Genomic DNA, 25132 nt, shown 5'->3' on the forward strand with positions numbered 1-25132 from the left:
AAGTCCAGGAGGATGCCAGCATGGCTAACGGGTACCGTCAAGGAAGCCATAAAAGGGAAGAAGACTTTCTTCCGAAATTGGAAGGCCTGTCCAAATGAAAAGAACAGAAAGGAACACAAACTCTGGCAAAAGAAATGCAAGGTGACAATAAGGGCGGCAAAAAGAGAGTTTGAGGAACATTTAGCCAAAAGTATCAAGGGGAATAACAAAAACTTCTTTAAGCACATCAGAAGCAGGAAACCTGCCAGAGAGGCGGTTGGGCCATTAGACAATGAGGGAGTGAAAGGGATTATTAAGGAGGATATGGAGGTTGCAGAGAAACTGACCGAGTTCTTTGCGTCTGTCTTCACGGATGGAGGCTAGAGAGCTGAGTCTGATAGAAGTGACAAGGGATGATGTTCTAAACTGTCTGGAAAAACTGAAAGCTAACAAATCACCAGGGCCGGATGGCATCCATCCAAGAGTCCTCAAAGAACTCAAATGTGAAATTGCCGACCTCCTTGCTAAAATATTTAACTTATCCCTGAAATCGGGCTCTGTACCAGAGGACTGGAGAGTAGCAAATGTAACACCGATTTTCAAAAAGGGATCCAGGGGTGATCCGGGAAATTACAGGCCGGTTAGCCTAACGTCCGTTCCAGGCAAATTGATGGAAAGCCTCCTCAAGGATAAAATTGTAAAGCACCTAGAAGAACAGGCCCTGCTGGGAGTGAGCCAGCATGGCTTCCGCAAAGGTAAATCTTGCCTCACCAACCTTTTGGACTTCTTTGAGAGTGTCAACAAGTATGTTGATAAAGGTGATCCAGTTGACATAGTCTACCTGGACTTCCAAAAAGCTTTTGACAAAGTTCCTCATCAAAGACTCCTGAGGTAGGGGGACCGGGGGGAGGGGGCGAAGGGGGGGGAGGAACTGAGCTGTCATGGGATAAAGGGACCAAGTACATGTGTGGATTGCTAACTGGTTGAAAGACAGAAAACAGAGGGTAGGTATAAATGGAGAGTTTTCACAATGGAGGGAAGTAAGAAGTGGGGTCCCCCAGGGATCTGTACTGGGACCGGTGCTTTTTAATTTATTCATAAATGATCTAGAAGCAGGGGTAAGCAGCGATGTGGCCCAATTTGCAGATGATACCAAACTCTTCCGGGTAGAGAAATCCAAAACGGATTGTGAGCAGCTCCAAAAGGATCTCTCCAAACTGGGGGAGTGGGTGACAAAATGGCAAATGCGGTTCAATGTTAGCAAGTGTAAAGTGATGCACATTGGGACAAAAAACCCCAACTTCAAGTATATGCTGATAGGATCTGAGCTGTCGGTGACGGACCAGGAAAGGGATCTTGGGGTTGTGGTGGACAGCTCGTTGAAAGTGTCGATTCAATGTGCGGCAGTTGTGAAAAAGGCAAATTCCATGCTAGGGATCATTAGGAAGGGGATTGAAAATAAAACGGCTAACATTATAATGCCCTTATACAAAACTATGGTGCGACCACACTTGGAGTACTGCATACAATTCTGGTCACCACATCTTTAAAAGGACATTGCTGAACTGGAGAAGGTACAGAAGAGGGCAACCAAGATGATCAGGGGCCTAGAGCACCTTTCTTATGAGGCAAGACTACAACACCTGGGGCTTTTTAGTTTAGAAAAAAGACGACTGCGGGGAGACATGATAGAGGTCTATAAAATCATGCATGGCGTGGAGAAAGTGGAGAGAGAGAGATTCTTTTCCCTCTCACACAACACTAGAACCAGGGGTCACTCCATGAAATTGATTGCCAGGAGGTCTAGGACCAACAAACGGAAGTACTTTTTCACACAACGCGTGATCCACTTGTTGAACTCTCTGCCACAGGATGTGGTGACGGCCAACAACCTGGATGGCTTTAAGAGGGGTTTGGATGACTTCATGGAGGAGAGGTCTATCAATGGCTACTAGTCAGAGGGCTGTGGGCTACCTCCAGCCTCAAGGGCAGGGTGCCTCTGAGTACCAGTTGCAGGGGAGTAATGGCAGGAGAGAGGGCATGCCCTCAACTCCTGCCTGTGGCTTCTAGCGGCATCTGGTGGGCCACTGTGCGAAACAGGATGCTGGACTAGATGGGCCTTGAGCCTGATCCAGCAGGGCTGTTCTTATTTTCTTAACCACTGGAAAATGAACTAGCTTCAAAATGTAGAGCACCACAATTATCTTAAATGTTGAGCTCCATTCAATGCAGTGCAATCTTGAGCATGTTTACTCAGAATTAAGTCTCACTGGTCTGACATGATGCACAGTCTATGGCACTAGCTCCTATGCGGGTTTGGGGAAAAGGTTAAAAATGTGTTTAAAATTGCCTACTTGCCCATTTCTTTTGAGGGTTAGGTGATAGGTCGCACCTATCATGCCCTACCAGCCAACCCACTTTGGTGTCCCTAGGGGACACATGGGGAACAATGTGATGTTTTGAGCTTCCCCTTTTTCCATATGGCCAAAACACTCGAAACGTTTCGGATTTTGTTCTGTTGAAACAACCAGGTCAACCGCTGTTTTGATGAAATGTTTCAGCCCTCTGTGTTTGGTTTCAAACTCAAAACAAAACACAAAATCTCTTTCATGCACATCCCTAGTTTAGACATAATAATTGGTTCCCAAATTTTATCTAGCCACTATTGCTTACCAGGTGTATGGAGGCAGCAGGGAAATCTCCAGTTTTTAGTAATAAAATGTTTTGGTGCAATATACAGCTGCTTCACGCAAGTGAAGTAAGTCATAAAGGAAGTCATAACTCTCTTGTTCAAAATAACAAAGTTTGGAGGCAGTGGAGACATTCCCACCAGAGATGAAAAAGGTTCTCATGTGCTTGGCCAAGAATTAATAAGTTGCTAACAAAAAAAGTCAGGAACTACTTCCCAAAACTGCTAGACAGTGGAGGCACTTCCACCACAGTGATGGTGCTGCACAAGAGGGCAGTACTGGAGCTACTGACCTCTCAAGTAGCTGCATATTGTGCATGACTTCCACTGGGAATAACAGGAAATTTCGATTTGCCTACAGTACATCCAGGAAAACTGGCTGTAATTCAGATCAATCAGAGTTATGTAGTGAACCTCATCTAATTAATCCACCAAGAACCTCAACTGAGCTTCTTTAATGGTTATGCTAATTGATAAACTGACAAATGGCTTCTGAATCCTTCTGAGCTGGTGCGCAGCAGCTCCTTCCTTGTCCCCCCCCCCCCTCTTGTTCCTTCCTTTGCTCCTTCCTTGTGGTTACTGCAGTTTGCCACACAGTTAATTAGTTGTGTGAATCTAAGTGCAGAAGCCAATAGATCAATGCAGAATTGCCTCACAACCTTGGCCCATTAACCTACTGCAGTGAAGATTACAATGGAATTATGGTTATCTTTTAATCATACTTGTGCTAATATCATCGTAACTCTAAGCCAATATGATGGCAGCATAGAGCAAATTATGGAAGGAAGGGGCGCAAAACAAAACATACCGTTGCTGTTCTTTGTGAAGAACAGCAATACAATTGCTGTTTTTTGAGCAACTGAAATGGCATGCAAAAGTGAATTTGTGCTGACTTCTGTGTGTGGCATCTCCATTCATTCTCAGCGCATACCAACAAGGCTAGACAGCAAGATGGGCCAATTAAAAACCGCACATGCCACACACAGAACAATTTGTGTGATACAACCATAGAGGTTCAAGGGCCATTGTATTACTAGATAAAGTTTTGGTAGTGTATATGTATTCAAGAGGATGCTTGAAAAGGAAGGGTTCTCTGTGTCAGAATGAGCCTCCTGAACTGTAATCATGCCAAAACAAAGACAGATAACTTGGCCCAGCTGCACAGCTGGCAGTTGTCCTGAAATGATAGCTGTAGAAAGCATGGCTAAACAGGGCTAGATTTTTCTGTGCAGCAGTTCCCAGTTACACATTCGGACTGACACAATGGCTGAGCCATATAATCTGAATCAGGTGAGGAATAAGATTATCAAAGTCACAGAGAGGGGAAATAATGAAGCCAAGCCAAACAACTAATAGACAAAGTCAAGACAGGAATGAGAGCTGGAAAACAGGACAAGGCTAGGAAACAGGAGTGGGGCATGAAACAAGAGCCAAGCTATGCAATTAATACCTTCATGTGACACATCTGTTGCTGGGCTGTAACCACTTACAGACTTAGAACAGCCCTGCTGGATCAGGCCCAAGGCCTATCTAGTTCAGCATCCTGTTTCACACAATGGCCCAACAGATAACTCGAGGTGAGAGCATGCCCTCTCTCTTGCTGTTGCTCCCATGCAACTGGTATTTAAAGGCATCTTGCCTCTGAGCCTGGAGGTGGCCTATAGCAATCAAACTATTAGAATGAATTTGACCGAGCCCCTTCATGAATTTGACCAAGCCCCTTTTAAAGCCATCCAAGCTAGTGGCCATCACCACATCCCATGGCAAAGAATTCCATAGATTAATTCTATGATGTGTGGAAAAGTACTTCCTTTTGTCTGTCCTAAATTTCCCAACTTTAATTGGAGCCTTTGAGGCCATTTTAAATGGCGATAAAAACTTAAAATCAGAGAATGATTCTAAAAGGCAGCTGTCTCCGCCGCCATCTAAAAGCTATGCCCCTGCGGATCTGCTCCCCAAACATTGATGCATTCACTGTTACATTGTCTACTTTATTCTGATGAAAGAGGTTTATTTTTATCTCAGTACCTGAAAGATCTCAAAAGCCACTCAGTGGAGACGATTCTTATACATTTATTAGAAGATAGGGATCCAACAATATCCCTGGCAGTTGCTAAATTCTGTTACACATTGACCAAACTAAGAGAAGCTAGAGCACAGCAATCGGTTACTGTCAAAGGTTCCTGATTTTATGTACTTGATAACATTTTAGATTTTGTTTCCGTTTTTGTTTTCTCTCTTTACTGTGTACATTCTGTGTCTATTGATGTTTGATCTAAGATCATAAATAAACAACTAACTAACTAACCTCTGGTTCTAGTGTTGTGAGAGAAGGAGAAAAATTTCTCTCCGTCCATTCTCTCTCCTCCATGCATAATTGTACACACCTCTAAAATATCTCCCCATAAACACCTCTTTTCCAAACTAAAAAGACCCAGGTGCTGTAGCCTTGCCTCATAAGAAAGGTCCTCCAAGCCCCTGAACATATTTTCTAGTTCTACAATGTCCTTCTTAAGATATGGTGACCAGAACTGTACAAAGTAACCCAAAAGTGGCTGCACCATAGATTTGTATAAGGGCATTATAATATTAGCATTTGTATTTTTAATCCCCTTCCTAATAATCCCTAGCATGGAATTAGCCTTTTTCACAGCTGCCGTGCACTGTGAGGACACTTTCAACGAGCTCTCCATTACGAAACCTAGATCTCTCTCCTGGTCAGTCACTGACAGCTCAGACCCCATCAAAGTATATGTGAAGTTGGGGGGTTTTTTTGCCCCAATATGCCAGCAGAATCCGGAGTATATTGATGTAGGGTGAATCTTGTGGGATTACCTGAATGTGTCTTGTGATTTGTTCTTGCTATATTTTTTTTTGTCTTGCTGGTCAATGGACCGAATAAAGATGATTGATTGCCCCAATATGCATTACTTTACACTTGCTTACACTGAACTGCATTTGCCATTTTGTTGCCCACTCACCCAGTTTGGAGAGACCCTTTTGGATCACCTTTATCCACATGCCTGTTGACACTCTCAAAGAATTCCAAAAGGTTAGTGAGGCAAGACTTGCCCTTGCAGAAGCCATGCTGGTTCTCCTTCAACAAGGCCTGTTCATCTATATGATTAACAATTTTGTCCTTAGGTATGCTTTCCATCAATTTACCTAGCACAAAAGTTAAGCTAACCAGTCTGTAGTTTCCCAGATCCCTCCTGGATCCCTTTTTGAAAATCGGGCTTACATTAGATACTTTCCAGTCCTCTAGTACAGAGCCTGATTGCAGGGACAAATTACATATTTCTGCTAGAAGACCAGCAATTTCGCATCTGGGTTCTTTCAGAAATCTTGGCTGGATCACTGAAAGATGGAGGGATGTGCATGGAACTGCATGATTAGGGGTGTGCATGGAACTGTTTGTTATAATTCAGTTCGAATTTGGACCAAACTCAAACTGAACCACCAGTCTGTGAAACAGTTCAGGGAAACCGACCAGCGGTTCAGTGTGTTCGATTGAACCGGGCTGAACCGGTCCAATGGGCTACGCTTCTAAAGGGGAATCCAGTGAGGATTCCTCTTTACAAGCAAAGGGGAATTCTGCCTTTAAAATGCTTCTAAGGGCAGCCAAAGGAGGCGAGAGGGCACCATAGCAGTGCCAGCACCAGCGGTGGCTCTTCAAACCCCGGCGGGCCCCCGCCCTAGCGCAGCCCTCATGGCAGTGGCACGGTTCCAGCCTCCATGCATGCACAGAAGCCATTTGCGTGACCACACAAATTTGTGTGATCACACAAATGGCCTCTGTACATGTGTGGAGGTCATGCAAAAATGGCCTCCACGCATGCGCAGAGGCAAGAACTCATGCCTGCCTCATGGCCCGCACTGCTGGGGGGGGGGGTGATAGAGGAGCCATCAGGTCTAGTAAGTTGCCCTCTCACCGCCACCCCCAGCCGCCCTCATGGCAGTGGCACGGTTCCAGCCTCCATGCATGCACAGAAGCCATTTGTGTGACCACACAAATTTGTGTGGTCACACAAATGGCCTCTGTACATGTGTGGAGGTCATGCAAATGGCCTCCACGCATGCGCAGAGGCAAGAACTCATGCCCGCCTCATGGCCCGCACTGCTGGGGGGGTGATAGAGGAACCATCAGGTCTAGTAAGTTGCCCTCTCACCGCCACCCCCAGCCGCCCTTAGAAGCCTTTTAAAGGCAGGATTCCCCTTTGATTATAAAGGGGAATCCTCACCGGAATCCCTTTTACAAGCACAGCCCCTCAAACCGTCAAATCAGGTTGAACCAGTCCATGGACTGGGCCTGGTTAAATTCGAATTCAGACCAGCCACCCTTTTTTTAAAATGGCAGTCTAGTTAGAGTTCAAACCAGTTTAACAGGGTCCATTCAAATCAAAACCAGTTTAATTCAAATTAGTTCTGCACACCCCTACTGGCGATTTGTTAATTTTTAGTTTTTCAAGACATCCTTCTCTTCACCTCAAATTGGCCTAGTTCTTCAGCCTCCAAGTCTGAGAAGCTCAGTTCTAGAGCAGCAATATGGTCAGTATCCTCCGCCATGAATACAGATGCAAAGAACTCACTCAGCTTCTCTGCAATCTCCTTATCCTGCTTAATAATCTCTTTCATGCCCACATCATCTAAGGGTCTATCTGCCCCCTTGGCAGGTTTTCTGCTTCCGATATATTTAAAGAAGTTTTTGTTATTCCCCTTGACACTTCTAGCTATATGCTTCTCAAACTCTCTTTTTGCACTCAGCTTCTCTCTCTTATTGTCTCCTTGCATTTCTTTTGCCAGAGTTTATGTTCCTTTCAGTTCTCTTCATTTGGACAGGACTTCCATTTTCTGAAGGAAGTCTTCTTCCCTTTTATCACTTCACTGACTCTACTTGTTAGCCATGCTGCTATCCTCCTGAACTTGGTGGTACCTTTCCTCCTTCTTAGTATACATTCCAACTAAGCTTTTATTATTGTGGTTTTTAATAGGTTCTATGCTTTCTGGAGTGATTTGACTTTTCCTTTACAGCTTCCTTTTTACCTGTCCCCTCATTTTTGAGAAGTTTCAGCTTTTGAACTCCAACGCACCTGTGTTGGACTTCCTTGGCAGTGCTCCACTCACATAATAGCTAAATTGCATCACAATATGGGACTAAAAATGTGGATGATCCCACTTGCTTCAAAACAAAAAATCCCTGCACATGTCAGGGAGAAGATGCAAATCCAACAGATGAACAATGATGCCTATTCATGATAATGTTGGGGCTACAGCAAGAACACATCCACTCTGACGTCATTGGCAGATGTGCCAACATGTTCTCAGAGCATCCCCAAATCATGTGTGAGGTGTGCTCATCCAAATCACCCCTCTAGACATGATATAAAATCTTGTTTAAACAGGTTTTTTGGAATGTATGTAGAGGGGCAATTCAGATGATCACGCCACACATGCAATTAGAGAACACGTTGAGAACAATTTGGCACATCCACAAACTATGTCAGGATTGGCACATCCCAACATTACTTCATGTAGGAGCCATTGTTCATCTGAACCAGACCCCTGACATGCTAGTATTGGGATTTTTAATATAAGGGTGCCAGTACTGCAACTAGCCATTTCTAAGCCTAAGTCAGATTCTCCATCCTGGCACAAGCATTTACTCCTAGACCAAGCCCTTTGGGGGGTGCCTAGTAGAACTTGAGGAGAATCATATACCTGATTTTTCTCTTGCCCCACCAGCAGGGGCTCAGCGTGATTTATTGTGATAGGCTGCAGGCTCAGGCCCAATGAGAAGTTGTTACGTGTGCTCCTCTACTTGGCCTGGGTGCTTCCCACATTGCCCAGGAAGAAGTAGTGTAAAATCCAAAGGCTAGTCCTAACGTTCTGAAGTCAGTTAGAGTTAGTCGCATCAGATTTTATACCACCTCCTCTGGTGCTGAGGCTTTGAGGGGAGGGAGCGAGGGAGAGGAGAGGAAGCAACCACTGCCTCTGGATATGCACACAGGGTACTTTCCAGAGGGAGAGGAAAAAGATGGGGTGGACAACTGATGGCTTTTCCTCCCCTCTATTTTTCCTGCTCCGCTCTCTTGCCAACAACAACAATAATTTTAAAAAATTGGCGATAGACACACACACCTCTAAAAGCAAGCCACATTTTTGCAGCTGCACTCCTATGCACTTAAGAGGAAGCCCACTGAACTAAATCATTTACTTCTGAGTAATCCCAGCAAGCCTGCAAACTGTTCTCAAAACTCAGAAAAACAGCTACTATTTTATGATGCACAGACAATGTGTTAAGCCTGAAACATCAAGATAAGATCCAAAACAGGATGTGGCTGTGAGAAGGGCTCTGTAGGCAAGACAGTGTCAAAACCCAGATCATACGAACGGACAGCAAACCTATACATAGCAAAGCAATTTCAAGGTGACATGTGGAAAGTCCCCTGGTGCCCTCATTAAGCGTTTGAGCAAGCTGGCATATAGCTTTTTATTTACGATCTTAAAAATAGATCTAATTATTCTAAGCAGAAGAGAAACATTACATATTTCTCACAGCTTAATTATGCGGAGGGGTGGGGCGGAGAAATAATTAAACTACATATAACTCTGTGGTGACTTCAAAACATTTCTGGTAAGTACAAACTAGTTGGAACTTTTCTGTTGCTATCCTGATATTAAATGATATTAGTCATCCAAAAAATGAAGTTTTCTTAGGGAAGACTTAAACGTCTTTTTTTCTTGTAACCACATACTAGAATAGGGTACATACATAGCATTACTAATACATAAACATTACTAATAAAAGCAGCCAGGGAGATGGAAACAGCATGATTAAATTCTATTAGATGTTCTTCTTTGTACAAAAGTGTATTTTGCAATACAATACACACTGCTGTATTGTACTCAATATGGCAAAATATGAAACACATAATGGTATTTGGAAGAATTTCTTAATCCTGATGTGAACCCTCCAGTGTGTAAACTCATGAATTTCAACAAATGAGACTAGGAAAACAGAAATAAGAATTTTGGAACAAAAAGAGTCAACGGATACTTAGCACTAAAAATGCTGAAGACCAGAGAATACTAATTTTATACAGAGCCCAGAAAAGCATATTAAAATACCACTTCAGAAAGATATTTTGTACAATTGTATACATTTCCAAGGTTTGTGGAATGAAAAGACAGACAGAAAAACAAGTATGCAAGCAAGCAGACTTACAATAATATATGTCAGGAAGGGCATAGCTACACAACAAATTCATATTGGCTTCATACCAGAGTAACTGTTATGATACTCCTCCCCTGCCCCAAATCTTGGAAACTAGTTTGTTGAGAATATTCTGATAGAGAACATTCTCTGCTCCACTACAGTTCCCAGAGTTTCCTAGAAAGGAGGAATGATGATTAAACAAGTGTAGGTTTGTAGTGTATAGATACACCTTTTTAAAACTACCATATCATATGGCTGAACATTTTGTGCAGTATAGGGAAACCTCAATATTTGTAGGGTTTCCATTCCGCCCTTCAACAGCAGATACGGAATCCGTGAATATAGATACATTGGGGCAATGGGGGTTGGGGGCGTTAGGTTCCCGGTCATGGCAGGGATGGTGGCAGAGGCAGTGACAGGGGCTCTTAAGGACAGTACCTTTTAAAACTGCCGCTGTGCGGTGGAGATGGCAGTAGAGGTGGCCTCAGTGGTGGTGACGGCGGTGGAGGTGGCAACTGCTTCTCCCTCTCCGCCTGCCTACCAAATCACCACGCAGGGTGATTTTCAGCCCATTTCAGGCCTCTCTCTGTGTGTGCATGAATGTGCAGAGGCCTAAAATAGGCTGCAGACTAGCCTGCATTTGGGAGGCAGACATGGAGGGAGAAGGAGTCCCCGTTGGTGCCTCCACTGTCCCTGGGATGACAGAGGCAGCAGCGGAGACTCTTTCTCCCTTCCCGCCTGCCTCCAAATCACTGCACAGGCCATCTCCGCCACCTCCTTTCCCCTCACCCCCCTCCAACCCAAGCCTTTTACTTGAAAAGGGGAATCCTTGCCTGGCCCCCGACTCATGGATACATGAATTCCACAGGGTCCCCTCTCCCCCAAGTACGCCAAGGTCAGGTGTCTATTCCTCAACCGTGGATACATGAAGCCACGAGTGTTGAACCTGCATATAACGAGATTTGCCTGTATAAGGGCATGCTTGTATATTGTTAATTCTGCACCCATTAGTGTAAACACTGGAGATTTCTTAATAACAAAACATAGACATTCACGTTCAAAAACTGTGGAAATACTTTGTAGAATATTTATTTTTATTCATTTAATTTAATGCATTTATATACCACCCTACATAAAATCTCAGGGCGGTTTACAATTCCAATAAATAACTAAAATATAAAAATAATATAAAACAGATTAAATTACCATAATATTTATTTAATGCATTTATATTTTGGGATCTGAATTCAAAAAAGCCAAAATATTAGAAAGATGAAATATAAGCTCTTCTTCATGACCGCTACAGCCCTGAAGTCAAGCTTTCTAATTCCATGGTTCCACACAAGCTAGATGAAAATGACCTACCATAGCCTCATAGACAAGAGCTGCTGGTATGTTCATAGACCTTTCAAGGACTATCTCTTAAAAGATAAAAGATGAGAAGGGAGTGTTCTGAAATGACTATCTGAATAACCCCCATACAAAGAATACTTCAAGGAGTCCTGGTTAATCTTCTGTACCTCCTAATGCCTCTAGGAATTTGTTAGATAATTTTATTTGCTTGCTTGCTTGCTTTTTAATATATCACCTGACTCTAAAGGCTTTCCTCTGCAGTTAATCATTTATTTATTACATCAATCGATGTGCAAGCTGGCACAGTTCAAGCCGAGCTCGGTGTCGAACCGGCCCAGCTTGTAAGCTTTGGGGTTGAACTGGACCAGGCCCAGTTTGAACTGAGCCACTTTGGAGTTCTACTGGTAAATGGGGCTTCAGTGAGGGTTCCCCCTTACCAGTAAAGGGGCAGGGGGGGCTTCCCTAAGGGTAGAGCAGGTGGGAGGGGAGTCTTTTAGTACTTACAAGCCCCATTGGTGCCCCCCCTCCCCGCTGGCCTCCCACAAAATAGTCAGGGCTGGCGGTGGTCCAGTTCAGGACTTCTCCGGCCCAGTTCAGACCTCTGTGGTCACATGGAGGCCATTTTACTGATAGAAAACATTTTTTTAAAAAAATGTATCTTTGCTGCAGAATTCAGAGCCACATGGGTTCTTGCGGGGAAAACAACTTCTGCATGGAAACTGAAATGCCCAACAATAACATTTTTGAAGATTTTTGTGAAAACAACTATCCACCAACACTTGAGTGCAACCACCTTGGGCCGGCCCCAGATGTGCCGGCATGTAAGGTGCCTGCATGAGCACCTGTGGCTGGTACAGTTACTGCTGGTGGTCAGGATGAGCTGGTGCCTGCTCGGCCAATCACGCAATTGATTGGGACTGCTAGGCATCCTCTCAAGTAAGGCCATGTAGCATTCAGATCTCCTCTCTGCTGTGCCATTGTAGCATTCCATGGCCCTGACCACTTCCTGCACTGCATGCTCGGTGACTGCCTGGAAGATCTTCCTGTCATTTCCCCACCTCTGGTCTTCATTGTGGTCTAGTGCGCATGGGCCTGTGAACTCTCTGCATTCTGGGCCATAAGGTCTCTTGCAAGCTGCAAATGATCCACATGCCTCCTGCTCCTTTTTATGCTGCACGCTCCACATTGGAGAGTGGCCTTTTGGGTACATGCCCTTCTTCTGGAGCTGCAGGATGAGTGGGTGCTTCCTCCTGTGGCAGTGGCTCCTCTGGGGGGGTCACAAGCTGAAGAACCTGGAAGAAGAATTGAAAAAGGAGTAGAAGACTGTTCTTAAGAACCATAGCTTGAAACTGATTTAAATTGGTTTGGAAGCAGCATTCTAAGCGTGTTTGGAGGAATGCCTCCATAGATCATTCTTAAGAGATAGATACAAATCTCTAGGAGATGCAGAAAGTGTTTACATCTACTCCCTCTTTCCACCTCACGTGCCTTCTGTCCTAAAGATGCCATTTGTTAGAGTGGCAGCTGGGATCATTTTTCAATTTATTTCTTTTTACATTTATTATCACTCTGAAACTCAAGATCCCTGCTCTAAAAGCTGTTTTCTGCATATTAAGGAGAGGCACGGAAGAACTGGGCTCTACAAACATAGCTGGAGCACAACTACGATCATCTCCAGGTTCAAATACCTGTGGCCAGGCCAGGGCTGATCGGAACTGTATTTCAACTACTTCTGCCAAGGGTGCCCAGGCCTGTCCCAAGGTAGTATCAAGGTCTACAAATGGCACATCATTGCACTGTTACTAACTGTAGAATGAATGCAAGAGTAGTTTCTGGCCAAGATGGATGGTGCACTGATTGTGCATTGTATTCTGTTAATGCTTGGGGCAGCTTGGACATCGCTGTCCTTAAGAGCTGTTCTCCCTGCAACTTGTTCAGCTTAGGAGGATAGGTGCACTCACCAGGTTATATCTTCTTGCTGCAGATGGCTGTCTTCTGAAGCGTTGTCTGAACCACCAGCTCCTTCATCGAGCAAAGGTGGAGGTGGGAAATCTGGAAACGTTATTTTGCTGCCCGTCCTGGAGAACATATCAGTCAGGGAATGCGAGAGCAGCTCCTCTGATTCCTGCATGTCCTGGTATGCTTGCTCCAGAAAACTGCTTGTGTGGAGTGGGACACCCTGCACATGCTCCTGCTCTAACAGGGAACCTTGGCTGTTCTTTTCCACATATTGGGTGGGTGTTACGTGTTCAAGGGCCTCAAACTGTGCCTTCTTGTCTTCCTCCCCAGAGTCTAGAGAGTACAGTGCAGACTGGAGTGTCTGTCTCTGATCATCCACAACCTGCACAGGGACAGGTGCTCAGCGTTCTCTGCCTTCCCAGGAAGCTTCAGTGGCAGCAGCTTTACGCATGTACAGTATGCCACAGGGAGGGGAGGCCTGCGTAACTGGCTTGCTACCCCAGAGCAACTTGCAATCTCTATGGCCCGAGCCTGTAATGGTGATATGGTTTAATGCTGCACCATGGACATGGCACTACCTGGACAGGCAGAGGAGATGGTGGCTGATGAGGCAGTGGTTGACATAGCTCCCTGTGCAAGGAGCCTGCTGCTCCCTGCCATGCTGGTTGGAGGTGCCATCTGGCTTTGCCTCTTCTGTGGAATGGGGTGTTTATTCCCAGCCATGCTCCTGGGCATTACATCCCTCTGATCCAGGATCACTGATGCCAGCTGGCCATAGTGCAGCATGGCCCTTGGCTCCATTCCTGACATCTTGTTGTGGGTGATCACCACTGTTCCCTCTAAGGCGTGCATGTGTGCATGTGCTCACACGTTTTTTGATGTTTGCTCAGTTAATTTTAGATCCCTCTCAGGAAGGCCCCATTCTGAATGCAAGAGCACACACACTGCCTTGATACTGCCACCCAGAACATAACTCATTCTGCACACAGATGAAAAAAATTAGAGAGGACACTGCTGATCACCTCCTTGAATTTCTTCTTCTGAAACTTCAGTCTTTCCTTGCACTGTGCCCTGGTGCCTTACATGCCCCTCTGCGCCATCTGCCTAGAGATCCAGTTGAACATGGTCTCTTTCCTGAGCTGCTGCTGCAGTTGTGACTGGACATGGTCAGAGGCTCAGGGTCCATGAACAGGCCCATCTCTGCCTCCATCCACATCTTTGAACAGACTTTTCCTGCTTCCAACCCCAGTCTGGATTATTTCCGTGGCAATGCCAGTGCCAATCATGGATGGCGAAGCTGTCGTTGAACACTGAGACTGCATGGCTGGTGGTAATTTTCAAAGTAGATGGTTAGAGGAGCAGGACATGGGGTGCTACCCCTGGCTCCAAAAGCTAGATTAGTAAAATTCTGAGTCCCACGTTAGTTACATTTATGTATTAGAGTCATAGCTTAAAGAAGAATGAGTGCAAATCTGTAACACTGGTATTTCTGATATGCACTGTTGTATCATTCCTCCAAAGGCCTGGCATATGTGCCATGTGGGAAAATAACCTCATTGTTAACCCCTCTCCCCTTTCCCTCCTAAAACCCCACTTTGAAGTGTTAATAAAGGACTTGATGGCCTCAGGGCCAGGAAAGGAAATCAATGCTAGATAGATCATTTGCTTTGTAGATAGGTTAGAAGGATTTGTCTTTACTTGCCAGGACTCAACATTCATTGTAATTCTTAATTCCTACTTCCTCAAGTAATCTTGCAAAAAACATCCCTGGTCTGATTCCTTGTGTCTTCTCACACATCCACTGGCCAAACCCTCCCTGATTTTGATAGCCTAAGGATGCATTCGGACATCAGAGGATCCCTTGGATTATGGTTCGATAGTACACTGGTACATTGGCACACTGGTACATTGGTGAAGTCTCTTGAACCAAAAAGCCCTACAGTGCATAACATAAGCAACGTGGAATACAGATGGGACATAGGTGTGGATGGAAACCTCCTGCATGAAAATAAAGCTGTGTGCAAACCCTGATTCTTATGATGAAAGGATGGGGGAGCTGAGGGCAATTGAGATGTGTGTGGTCAGAAATGAATTCCATTATTTATGTTACTAGGACTTAATGTGTTTGTGCACAACGCAGGGATGTGGCACCATGGCACCATGGGAGCAGGGAGCAGGAACTCTTTAAATAAGTGAACAGGTCCTTACCTGCTCTCCACTGCTGCATGCAGCTTCCTGCTGCAGAGGCACTTGTCCCAAGTACCTGTGTGCAGCACCAGCACACACATGGCATCTGCGCATGCACGGGCAACATTTGCATGGCAAGAAAGTTTCTGGCCATGCAAATGGTGCCCACGCATGCATGGATGCCATATGCATGCTTGTGCCGCAAAAGGGTACTTGGGACAAGCACTGCCACAGAAGGAAGCTGCATACAGCAGCAGAGAACAGGTGAGGACCTGTTCGCAAAAAAAAAAAAAAAAAAAAAGCTCCCTCTCCCCGTGGTGCCAAACCAATTCAGATCTTGTCCAAACTGGTTCGGTGCCAAACCAGTGCACAAACCTTGGTTCATGAACATCCCTAGCACCAAGCACTGCAGTGATGAATTGCTGAAGGCCTTCCTGCTGTCTCCGTCTTGTCCTCCTATCCTTTTTTTTTTTTTTTGCTGAGGAACACGTGAGGTACAAAACACACAGGGAAAAGCAGGCTTTCTCCAATGTGGTTCTGTCCCTTTAAATGCATGAACCCTAGAGACATGGCATCCCTGTTTCCAAGAAGTGGCAGGAGGAGTAAGGAGAGGGCAGAGGGAAACGTACCAGCTCCAAGGGGTGGCCAGAGAGAAACATGGCCACCCTAGAACTGATGCATTTCTGGTATGATAGTGAAATGAGCATTTCTCTATGGCTGCAGGAGGAGCTTGTGCACAAAACGCAGGTTATAGCAGAAGCAGAATTTGGATGACACAATGGTGACTTCGAACCTGAAGTTTCAACAGCAAAACTCACTACAAACCAAGGATTCACATTCAGGTTTAGAAGTGAAAATGGAGCTGCGGTTGGATGATGAAACCGCAGCCTCCCGAATTCGGACAATCACGAACTCCATCCTCTAGCACATTTACCTCTGGTCTGGTATTACGTCCAAAGAAGGCCAGAGAAAGGAGGGAAGGGAAGTCTAATAAGTGGAGCAGTGAGACAAGAATGACAAGGAGTAACATATGAGCAAATGTAGCTATTAATTTTTGACCGAAATCCCAAGCATACATTATTTCAGACAAGGCATTTGTACATCTTTTCAAGCAGCTATCAGCCTTAATCCACATTAATGAAGGACATTAACAATTAACAGATAAGTCAAACAGAATAACACTTACCTTGGAGAGAATGGAGAGATAAGTTGTATTTCTTTAGCCCAGGTTATTATAGGGGGTGGTAAACTCTTCACATCACAGGGAAGTGTGACATCTTCCCCTGCTATCACTGAGATCTCTAATGGGTTATCCAGTGAATCTCCTTGCTGATCCCCAGGCCTGGAGACTCTTGGCTTCACTAAAATAGGATGTATATTATCATAGCTCATCCAATATTAAAGTTCAGTATGCACAAAGCTATTTCATTTTGCATTCCTCAACTGCTGAATATTCCTGCCAAAAATACTTGTGACCAGGCGCGGCTCGTGAACACGCCTCCGGGGGGTGGGGGCAGGCGGCTTCTTTAAAGTAAACATAGCCGGTGCTCCATGCCACCCAGCAGCCCCTACAGCGGGGAATCGCTTCCGCCACTCATCTGGCTCCCACGGAGGCGAGCCCCCGCCAGCGGCCAGGTGAGTGGCGTAGGCGATTCCCCGCCACAGGGGCTGTTGGGCGGCATGGAGCACAGGCTCTGTTTACCTTAAAGAAGCCGCCCGCCACCGCCCCCCCCCCCGAGGAGAGTTCATGAGCCACGCCTGCTTGTGACCCAACACTGAAAGTGGAGGACTGAGGCCAAGGACAGTGACATTCCAAAGGCCACTCTAATGAGTTCAAACCTGAGGTTGGATTTCAATTAGGATAGCCTAATATTTTATCCACTGAAACATTCTGTCTCTCACTAGGAAAGAATATTCAGGTGTCAATTAACAAGTATCTCAGTCAATTTACATACAACTATCCCACATTCTGGTCTTCTAAGACATGCCAGAGTATAACCGATAAGGAAGATTCCGCACTTTGCATTTTGTGGGTGACCAACACTCCTGACTTATTCAGTTGGTCCATTTGTAAAGGCAGGCAATCCCCATGCATGCCCATCACAGTTAGACTACATGGACTAGCAGAAACAGCATTGGAGGCAGAGTAGCATTATGCCCAAACAGCAATGGCATCTCTAAATCCCCACAATAGGAATACCTCTATCATGACGTACTTCCTGAATCGATGTCTGCACTACCATTCCTCCCAGGAGCATTGTTTGGAAGTCCACTTAGAAATATGAATATAGGCAGGGCTCTAACTTTTACTTACCATACACAGTCAGCTGTGCTTTCCGAGTTGCATAGCCGGCTGCATTTGTTGCAGTGCAGATATATTCCCCAGACTCTTCACCTCCTGGAGAAACTATATGTAGACTCCCATCAGATCCTGCAGAAAACTTTGGATTGCTGGGAGGAATGACCTCTCCTTTCTGTGAAGGACATGAAAACACTCATGTGATGAATTTTTTCAGAGAAAACTTCATAAGATTTATCATGCTGGATCAGAACAATGGCCTGCTTGGCATTCTGTCTCCCCAGGAATTCTGCCTTCCCAGGGCAGACAGTTAAATTCCCCCAAGAGACATTCACAAGAGGGCATGATGATCAGTATCTATTCCCAGTTAATCCCTACCATTTGTTCTGTACACAGAGACTACATTTCAAACGATTATGTCTTGTAGTCACTGATAGATCTGTCTTCTATGTATTCATTTAGCCTCTTACAAATGCCATTAGGGCTGAACGCTTTAATTGGTTCAGTCAGTAGATTTATCAACAAAAGCAATAGTAGATTGGTGAGGGCCAGTTTGAATCCACGAGGCTAAGAACGAAGGCAAATCTGTTTATCTCTTGGAAGGTTTTGGTTCTGGCTTTTGACTGATCAAGAAATCTAAAAAGAAAAGATTAAAGATACCATTTGCTTCTAACTGCAAGAGGTCTTGAGATTTCGGCAGTATATGCATCTGTTTGAATTTAATTCATTCCTGTTGTTGCTTCACTATAATTATCTTTCATTATAAAGAATGCAGATACTTACCTTGGACCAGACTATGGATGGTTTAGGAACTCCACTGGCTTTGCAAGGCAGTGTAACTGGGATGCCTTCTATAGTACTGAATATCTGTTGTCCATGTTGAATTATGGGTAGAACTGAAAACACAGAAACATACCGGCAAAATTACTGCACTATCGTGCTTGCTCTATACATACAAAACTGCTGCTTGTCATTTATTTTATCATACTTTATTGGTATATCACCTTTCAGGCCAAGGACTCTCAAAGCAGTTTACATATAATCATCATATTTTTGGCTGAAGCTGCTGATGGTTCTTAAAGTTGCAGCTGGCTAAGCAATTCCCAAGAAAATAGTCCCAAACAAGAACCTGGCAGCACAAGACAGTTTCAAGAGGTGAGGCTTCTCCAGCTTCAGGCCACAGAGGCAAGAGTACCATAATCTTTCCCCACAGAATCTCCAAGTGGCAGCAAGGGCTTCTGGGACAAGATGGCAACTGTCCTGCTTCAGTGGCTGCTGCTGCTGTGGTAGGCCTGCTGTAAATAGTTTTCTGTAGCCTGGACCAGACAGGCAGTGGGGATAAGCGTTGACTGGAGGCTATTCAAGTTCGTTCCCCATGGGATATAGCTAGGCATCATTTCTGTCATCCAGCAACCTCTACAAAGCCTTTGTAAATATTGTCACATTGTTATTTAATAGTTACGGCCAGGGATTTTCTGTGCCATTTAGCCACTGAATGAGGTTGCTCGTGTGGAGCACCAGAATCTGTGCCAATCCCAGAGCTCCTGCCCAGCCTAACCACATTCCTGAAACCCGCTCCTGAGCTGAGCAAGTGCTTCCTTAACCCAGCTTTCAGGCTTGTGTGTCTCCTCATCTCCACAGAGCCCCACAGAGCCAAGGAGACACAGAGATGGATGCCTAGAGAAGCTGTCTGATGAGGGAATTCCCCAAGGCACCATGATCGGCATGCAGTGCCTTGTGGGACATGTGGAGGCCAGGATAGCAAGTCCCGCCCTCTGTTTACACGTGCTGCTCCCGGCAGCGCAGATCGTGTGGGTGTGCAGCTTGCAAGCCACAGGGGCTGCACATGATTGTCTGAGGGAAGGTAGGTTGAACTCTGCCTTCCCTCCCCCCTGCCATCTGCCCACCCACGAGCACAGTCATGTGAATAGCTCCATACTCTGTCTGTGTCTTTACTGGTCTCAGTGCAATGGGAAACATGTTCAAGAATTATCCCACCATTGAAATGTACGTTTATCATAACATTGACAAAAACTAATCTGCAGGAGGCCTCTTTTGTACAACAGAAAAAGTATGTTTCAGCAATTTTTCAAGCAAGTTTCAAGCATGTGTCCCTTGATTAATTTTTAGGAATGTGCAAATTGATTCGGGTACAAATCAATTTGTGCCCAAATCTGGGTGATTCGGGTGATTTGGAGACAAATCACCACTGTGGTCCATTGGAAACAAAATAAATAACTGTTGTGGTCCATTGGCTAGATTTGGGTACAAATCGAATCCACCTTATTTGATTTGAATCGATTCGAGAGCCAGATCCCTCCTATTAATTTCCCCAGATTCCCAGCTTTCATTAAAAAAAAAAAAAAAAAAAAAAAGCTAAGCTCTAGCCCTTGTAGATGTGGCGTTATGGAGCAAAATGTGTGGTCACTACTTTTCAAGGGTTTGGATTCTTTGGTGTATAATAACTTTTCCTCAATGAATCCCTATGAGGATTCATTACACACCTTCATTTATTCTATTCATTTTGACTGTCTTTTCAACAGTGCCAACTGTCAACTGTCATGTGCCAACTACACCCCACTCCCACCCGCAAGCCAGTAGGGTACTACTCAGTTTATGTTCTAGGATTTTTTTCAAGTGTTTAGGCTCTTTGGTGTCTAATAACCTTTCCTCATAATGTATCCCTATAAGGATTCATTACACACCAAAGAGTCTAAACACTTCAAAAATTCCTAAAATATAAACTGACTACCCAGTGGCTTCTGGGTTGCGGGGTAGTTGGAACATGGGATGCCACTAATTCCCTACCCCCACCTGCAAATCAGTGGGGTCAAAATGAACCGAAGAAATGAAGGTGTGTGATGAAGACACCAAAGAATCTAAACACTTCAAAAAATACCTTAAAAATAAACTGAGTACCCCAATGTGTGGGGGTGGGGGGGTGTAGCTGACACATGGCAGTTGACAGTTGGCACTGTCCAATAATAGTCAAAATGAACAGAAGAAACAAAGGCGTATAATGAATCCTCATAGGGATTCATTATGAGGAAAAGTTATTAAACACCAAAGAATCTAAACATTTCAATATAACTAAAAATTAACATCAGTACCCCACTGCCTTGCAGGTGGGGGGGTGTAGTTGGCACACGGCAGTTGACAGTTGGCATCGTCTAGTGACAGTCAAAATGAACAGAAGAAATAAAGGTGTGCAATGAATCCTCATAGGGATTCATTATGAGGAAAAGTTATTATACACCAAAGAATCCAAACACTTGAAAAATAATGACTGCACATTTTGCTCCATAACTCCAGTTTTATGAGGGCTAGAGCTTAGTGGTTGTTGTTTTTTTAAATAAAAGCTGGGGATCCATTTTAGGGTTAGAATATGGCAACTTTGAATCCCCATTGTTTCTTATGGTGGAAAATAATATTTTTATGGTGGAAAATAATATTTTCTTATGGTTTAAAAAATCATTAAATGTCAACCAAGTATCCCAGTGCTTTGAAATTTGAGTGGTAGGTGGCACCCATGGGGACCTACCCACCACCCAAATTTGATGCCCCTAGGACCTTTTTAAGTGGTCTGAATCGGTCCAAATCTGAATCAAAGCAAATACAAATCAAATCTAGGGTGATTTGGAAGGGGTAGATTTGGATACAAAACAAATCGGGGTAATTTGTTTGGGGCACATATTGAACCCAAAAAATCAATTTGTGCACATCCCTAATTAATTTTACATGCAATTGAACTTTCAGCTTGTGAAAGCAACAGAGAAACCATGACTTTACACATAACTGAGGCTGGCTGAAACACAGATGGATCACTACAAAACAAATCCTCTCTTCACATTCTGCAAAAACGCATGCCACTCTTAATGATACCGAGATTAAAAAGGGGAAATGGCTAGAGCTTTGCCAAATCCCCATTTACTTTTAAGCTCCATAGGCCTTTGGTTGCCACTTCTTTTTATCTGTTATCACACTTCTTAAGTCAGCATTTTGAGAACTCCCACATGTCTATGCAAGTGAGTCTGAAAAAACTATCATTGCTTGAGAACATTTGCAAAGGGAAAAACACTTTTGGAAGCTCTACCATTTTTTTACTCATTCATTTAAAAAGGCATGTTAGTTCTCGTCACATGTTTTGCCGCCCATTCCACCCTATAATCAAAATGGCTTATGACTTTCAATAAATCTGAGGCTATTCACACGACAGGAGGAAATCGGGCTAGTGGAGGCTGGCCCGATTTCCTCCCATTGTGAGAACCACCGGGCTCTCCGGCGAGCCCGGTGGTTCTTAAGCAGGTCAGCCGCTTAAGTAGCCCGGCATTTAAACCGGGTTTTTCTGATTGTGAGTTTTCATGGTGCGGCTGTGCTGCGCAGCTACTCATGAGGAGACCCCCAACTGGGAGGCTGAAAAGCAGCCTCCTGGCTCAGGGGTCTCTCCAGCATGCCCTGCGCACTTGCGCAGGGCATGCTGGAGCTTCCAGGGGCCGCGCAACCCTTGAACACCCCAGCCCCTGCCAGCTCCGTCACGGAGCTGGCAGTCATGTGGGCGGCCGCTGCGGCCACCCGGAGCAGACTGACTGCTCGTCTGCGGGGAGAGAGAGCTTAGCCCGCTCTCCTCACAACCCCCCTCATGGCACTTCTCACTAATTGTGAGAAGAGCCTCACTGGCTAGGATCCAAGAATCCTCTTCCACATGTGAAGCAACTATTCTTCTTGCACAAGTAGTTTGTGCAATGAATCCCAAGTGAGAAAATCCAAACTATATTCAAAGAAAAACTTCTGTTTGTAGAAGCCTATTTCACATAACTAATCTGTACACGCAACTTGTGTTAGGGCCTCCACAACCATATGCACAATGCAACCCTCTGGATACTGGCTGTTATTTTCGGAATACTCTAGAGAGGTTCCATAGCCATGTTGTGCCACAAAATGAGAACTGTACAAGAGATATTTATTGGATCAACATAGAACTTTAAATGTGGGAAATGTTTTCAAAATTCATAAAACTAAATTGTAAAGTTGGCTTTTATTTATTTTCTAGCAAAACTACCCATCATTATGACAGAGGGGCAGCAAAGGGAGTGACCATACACTGCAACTTCTCTTGGTGGGGCATCTCATGTTTGTGATCCACTTCAAAATGAATTGCAGCCCCTTCCAAGGTTCATGTTGATTGTGTAAAGCTCACCCAGTGTTGGAAACAGGATTACATTTTACTCCCAACAAAATGATGTTTCCAACGCAGTGAAAACTGTGTACTTTGTGACTTATCACATATGCAAGGAAGTAGGCAGATTGCCACCACTGAGGGGTCAAAACGCCAATGACTGGGAAAGGAAGATCTTGCTTCCCCGGTGCATCCATTCTGTTCCTTAGATTGTTGCCACATTAACTCAGTAGAGGATTTTGGATTCTGTTTCTTGGTCATGCTAGAGTGCAACAAAGAGAGATCCAGTCATCCCTATCCTGAGGGCAGGTAACTTTATTGTATAAAAAGACATGAGATGCAGTCCACTATGTTTCTTACATAAGCGCCACTTGCTCCCCTGTGAATGTGTATATTCCATTCAAATAAATAAGGCTTAAGCAAGAGACCTTCCTAGTGGATCATGACCCTTTGAATATAAATAAATAAACAAACACACACACACACACACAACACAATTTGTCTTAGGCCATTTGCAAAGTGAATTAACAGTTTTCTTCAACTGGCACTCATGGTTCCCATTTTCCTGCCCTACTAAATATTAGAAGTGAATTGGAGGAGACCCCTAGTGAAAAACATTGTAGTGATGGGGCCAGAGAGTATACAAGGTGATGCAGGGGAAGAGTGGACAGAAAGTAACTGCAAGTGGAGAAATATATTGGAAGTTACTGAATTGTATTAAACATTTGATAAATAAAAAATAATTTTACAACATTGGGAAATATATATATCACAGTTGTCTATTTAATATTCGTTCCCAGAGTTCCAGTGCATTCTTACATCAAAAACCTATGTGAACACTGAATGTTTCTCTCACCAAAGACACTGACGGTGGTAGTTTTGTTGTTTGTCCCAGCAACATTGCTTGCCAGGCAGGTATAGTCTCCAGCTTCCTGCAGTCGAACCCTTTCAAGGTGAAGACTTCCATCACTTTGGACACTGATATATGGATTCTGGACCATCTGGGTGGGAAGCAGATACAACTTATTTTTGATCTAGATCTAGCTTGCATACTGAATGGCCAGAGCTGTGTGTACTAAGCACATTTTTTGTTTTGTTTTTCAAGTTCTGCATGAAGGTAACCCACATTCAGTGACGAAAGCATCTATTTTGCGTAATTTGTTCTGTGTTTGCTAATGATGGCATGGATTTTCATAGGGCACTAAAACCCAGCCCCCTGGCTACCATCTCCCTTCTGAGTTTTCACAATGCATTGCTCCCACTTTCAAACATACTCATGCAATATTGATTGATTGATTGATTGATTGATTTGATTTTTATACCGTCCATCCAAAATGGCTCAGGGCGGTTTACAATTAAAACAAATCATTAAAACAATAAAGAGCTAAAACAAGAATTAAAAACAATATAACAACAATTAACAATTTAAAAACATTTTAAAACAACAATTAAACAATCGCAGTAATTAAAAATCCTGGAACCGAGTTAAAATATTAAAACCGATTAAAAAACCCTGGAAAGCCAGGCCAAACAGATATGTTTTAAAGGGCTTTCCAGAAGGCTAATAGAGAATTCAAATTACGGATTTCTGCAGGGAGCGCATTCCACAGCCCCGGAGCAGCTATAGAGAAGGCCCGCCTCTGAGTCGCCACCAGACAAGCAGGTGGTAACTGGAGACGAACCTCCTCAGATGACCTTAATGTGCGGTGGGGATCACGCAGAAGAAGGCAATCTCTGAGGTAACTCGGGCCTAAGCCGTTCAGGGCTTTAAAGATAATAACCAGCACTTTATATTTTGCCCAGAAACATATCGGCAGCCAGTGTGATTATTTCAAAACAGGCGTAATATGGTCTCTCCGGGTTACCCCAGAGACCAATCTGGCTGCTGTATTCTGAACTAATTGAAGTTTCCGAACTATATACAAAGGCAGCCACACATAGACCACATTGCAATAGTCAAGCCGAGAGGTTACCAGCTGGTGCACCACTGTTTTGGTAATAATGGCCAGAGATCCTCAGGCAGCTGAATTCTGCAACCAGTATCATATTCTGCAGCTTTTCTGTACTTCCAAGGAATCATGGCATACATACATCAAGCTTGATAATGGCTATTGCTTAACTATTTAGCATTATAAGGAGCACGTGCTAATAGAAAAAAGCATAAAGTATAGACTAAACAAGGGCTAATCTCACATGGGCTAAACTCCACAAATCCATAGGTCAACTGGACGCATATGATGATGAAGGCTCTAATCCACAAAAGTTTATACTATA

At 44.3% G+C, this 25132-nt stretch overlaps 1 protein-coding gene across 13 annotated transcripts in view; it reads right to left on the minus strand.

The window, feature by feature from the left end:
* The window catches only part of HMCN1 (hemicentin 1), a 409401-nt gene that overhangs the window by 215905 nt on the left and 168364 nt on the right, over positions 1 to 25132 (minus strand). For all 13 annotated transcript variants that reach the window (XR_008305548.1, XR_008305547.1, XR_008305549.1 and 10 more), the window contains 4 exons: positions 23715 to 23859; positions 18466 to 18578; positions 17698 to 17857; positions 16570 to 16744 (listed from right to left, as the gene is read on the minus strand). Coding sequence is in view for 9 of the 13 variants with exons in the window: in XM_053242914.1 (XP_053098889.1) it covers positions 16570 to 16744; positions 17698 to 17857; positions 18466 to 18578; positions 23715 to 23859 (593 nt within the window). In the remaining 4 variants the exon portion in view is untranslated. The remainder of the gene's footprint in view (positions 1 to 16569; positions 16745 to 17697; positions 17858 to 18465; positions 18579 to 23714; positions 23860 to 25132) is intronic.

The sequence above is a fragment of the Hemicordylus capensis genome, chromosome 4 (assembly GCF_027244095.1).
Source record: "Hemicordylus capensis ecotype Gifberg chromosome 4, rHemCap1.1.pri, whole genome shotgun sequence".
NCBI classification, from domain to species: domain Eukaryota; kingdom Metazoa; phylum Chordata; class Lepidosauria; order Squamata; family Cordylidae; genus Hemicordylus; species Hemicordylus capensis.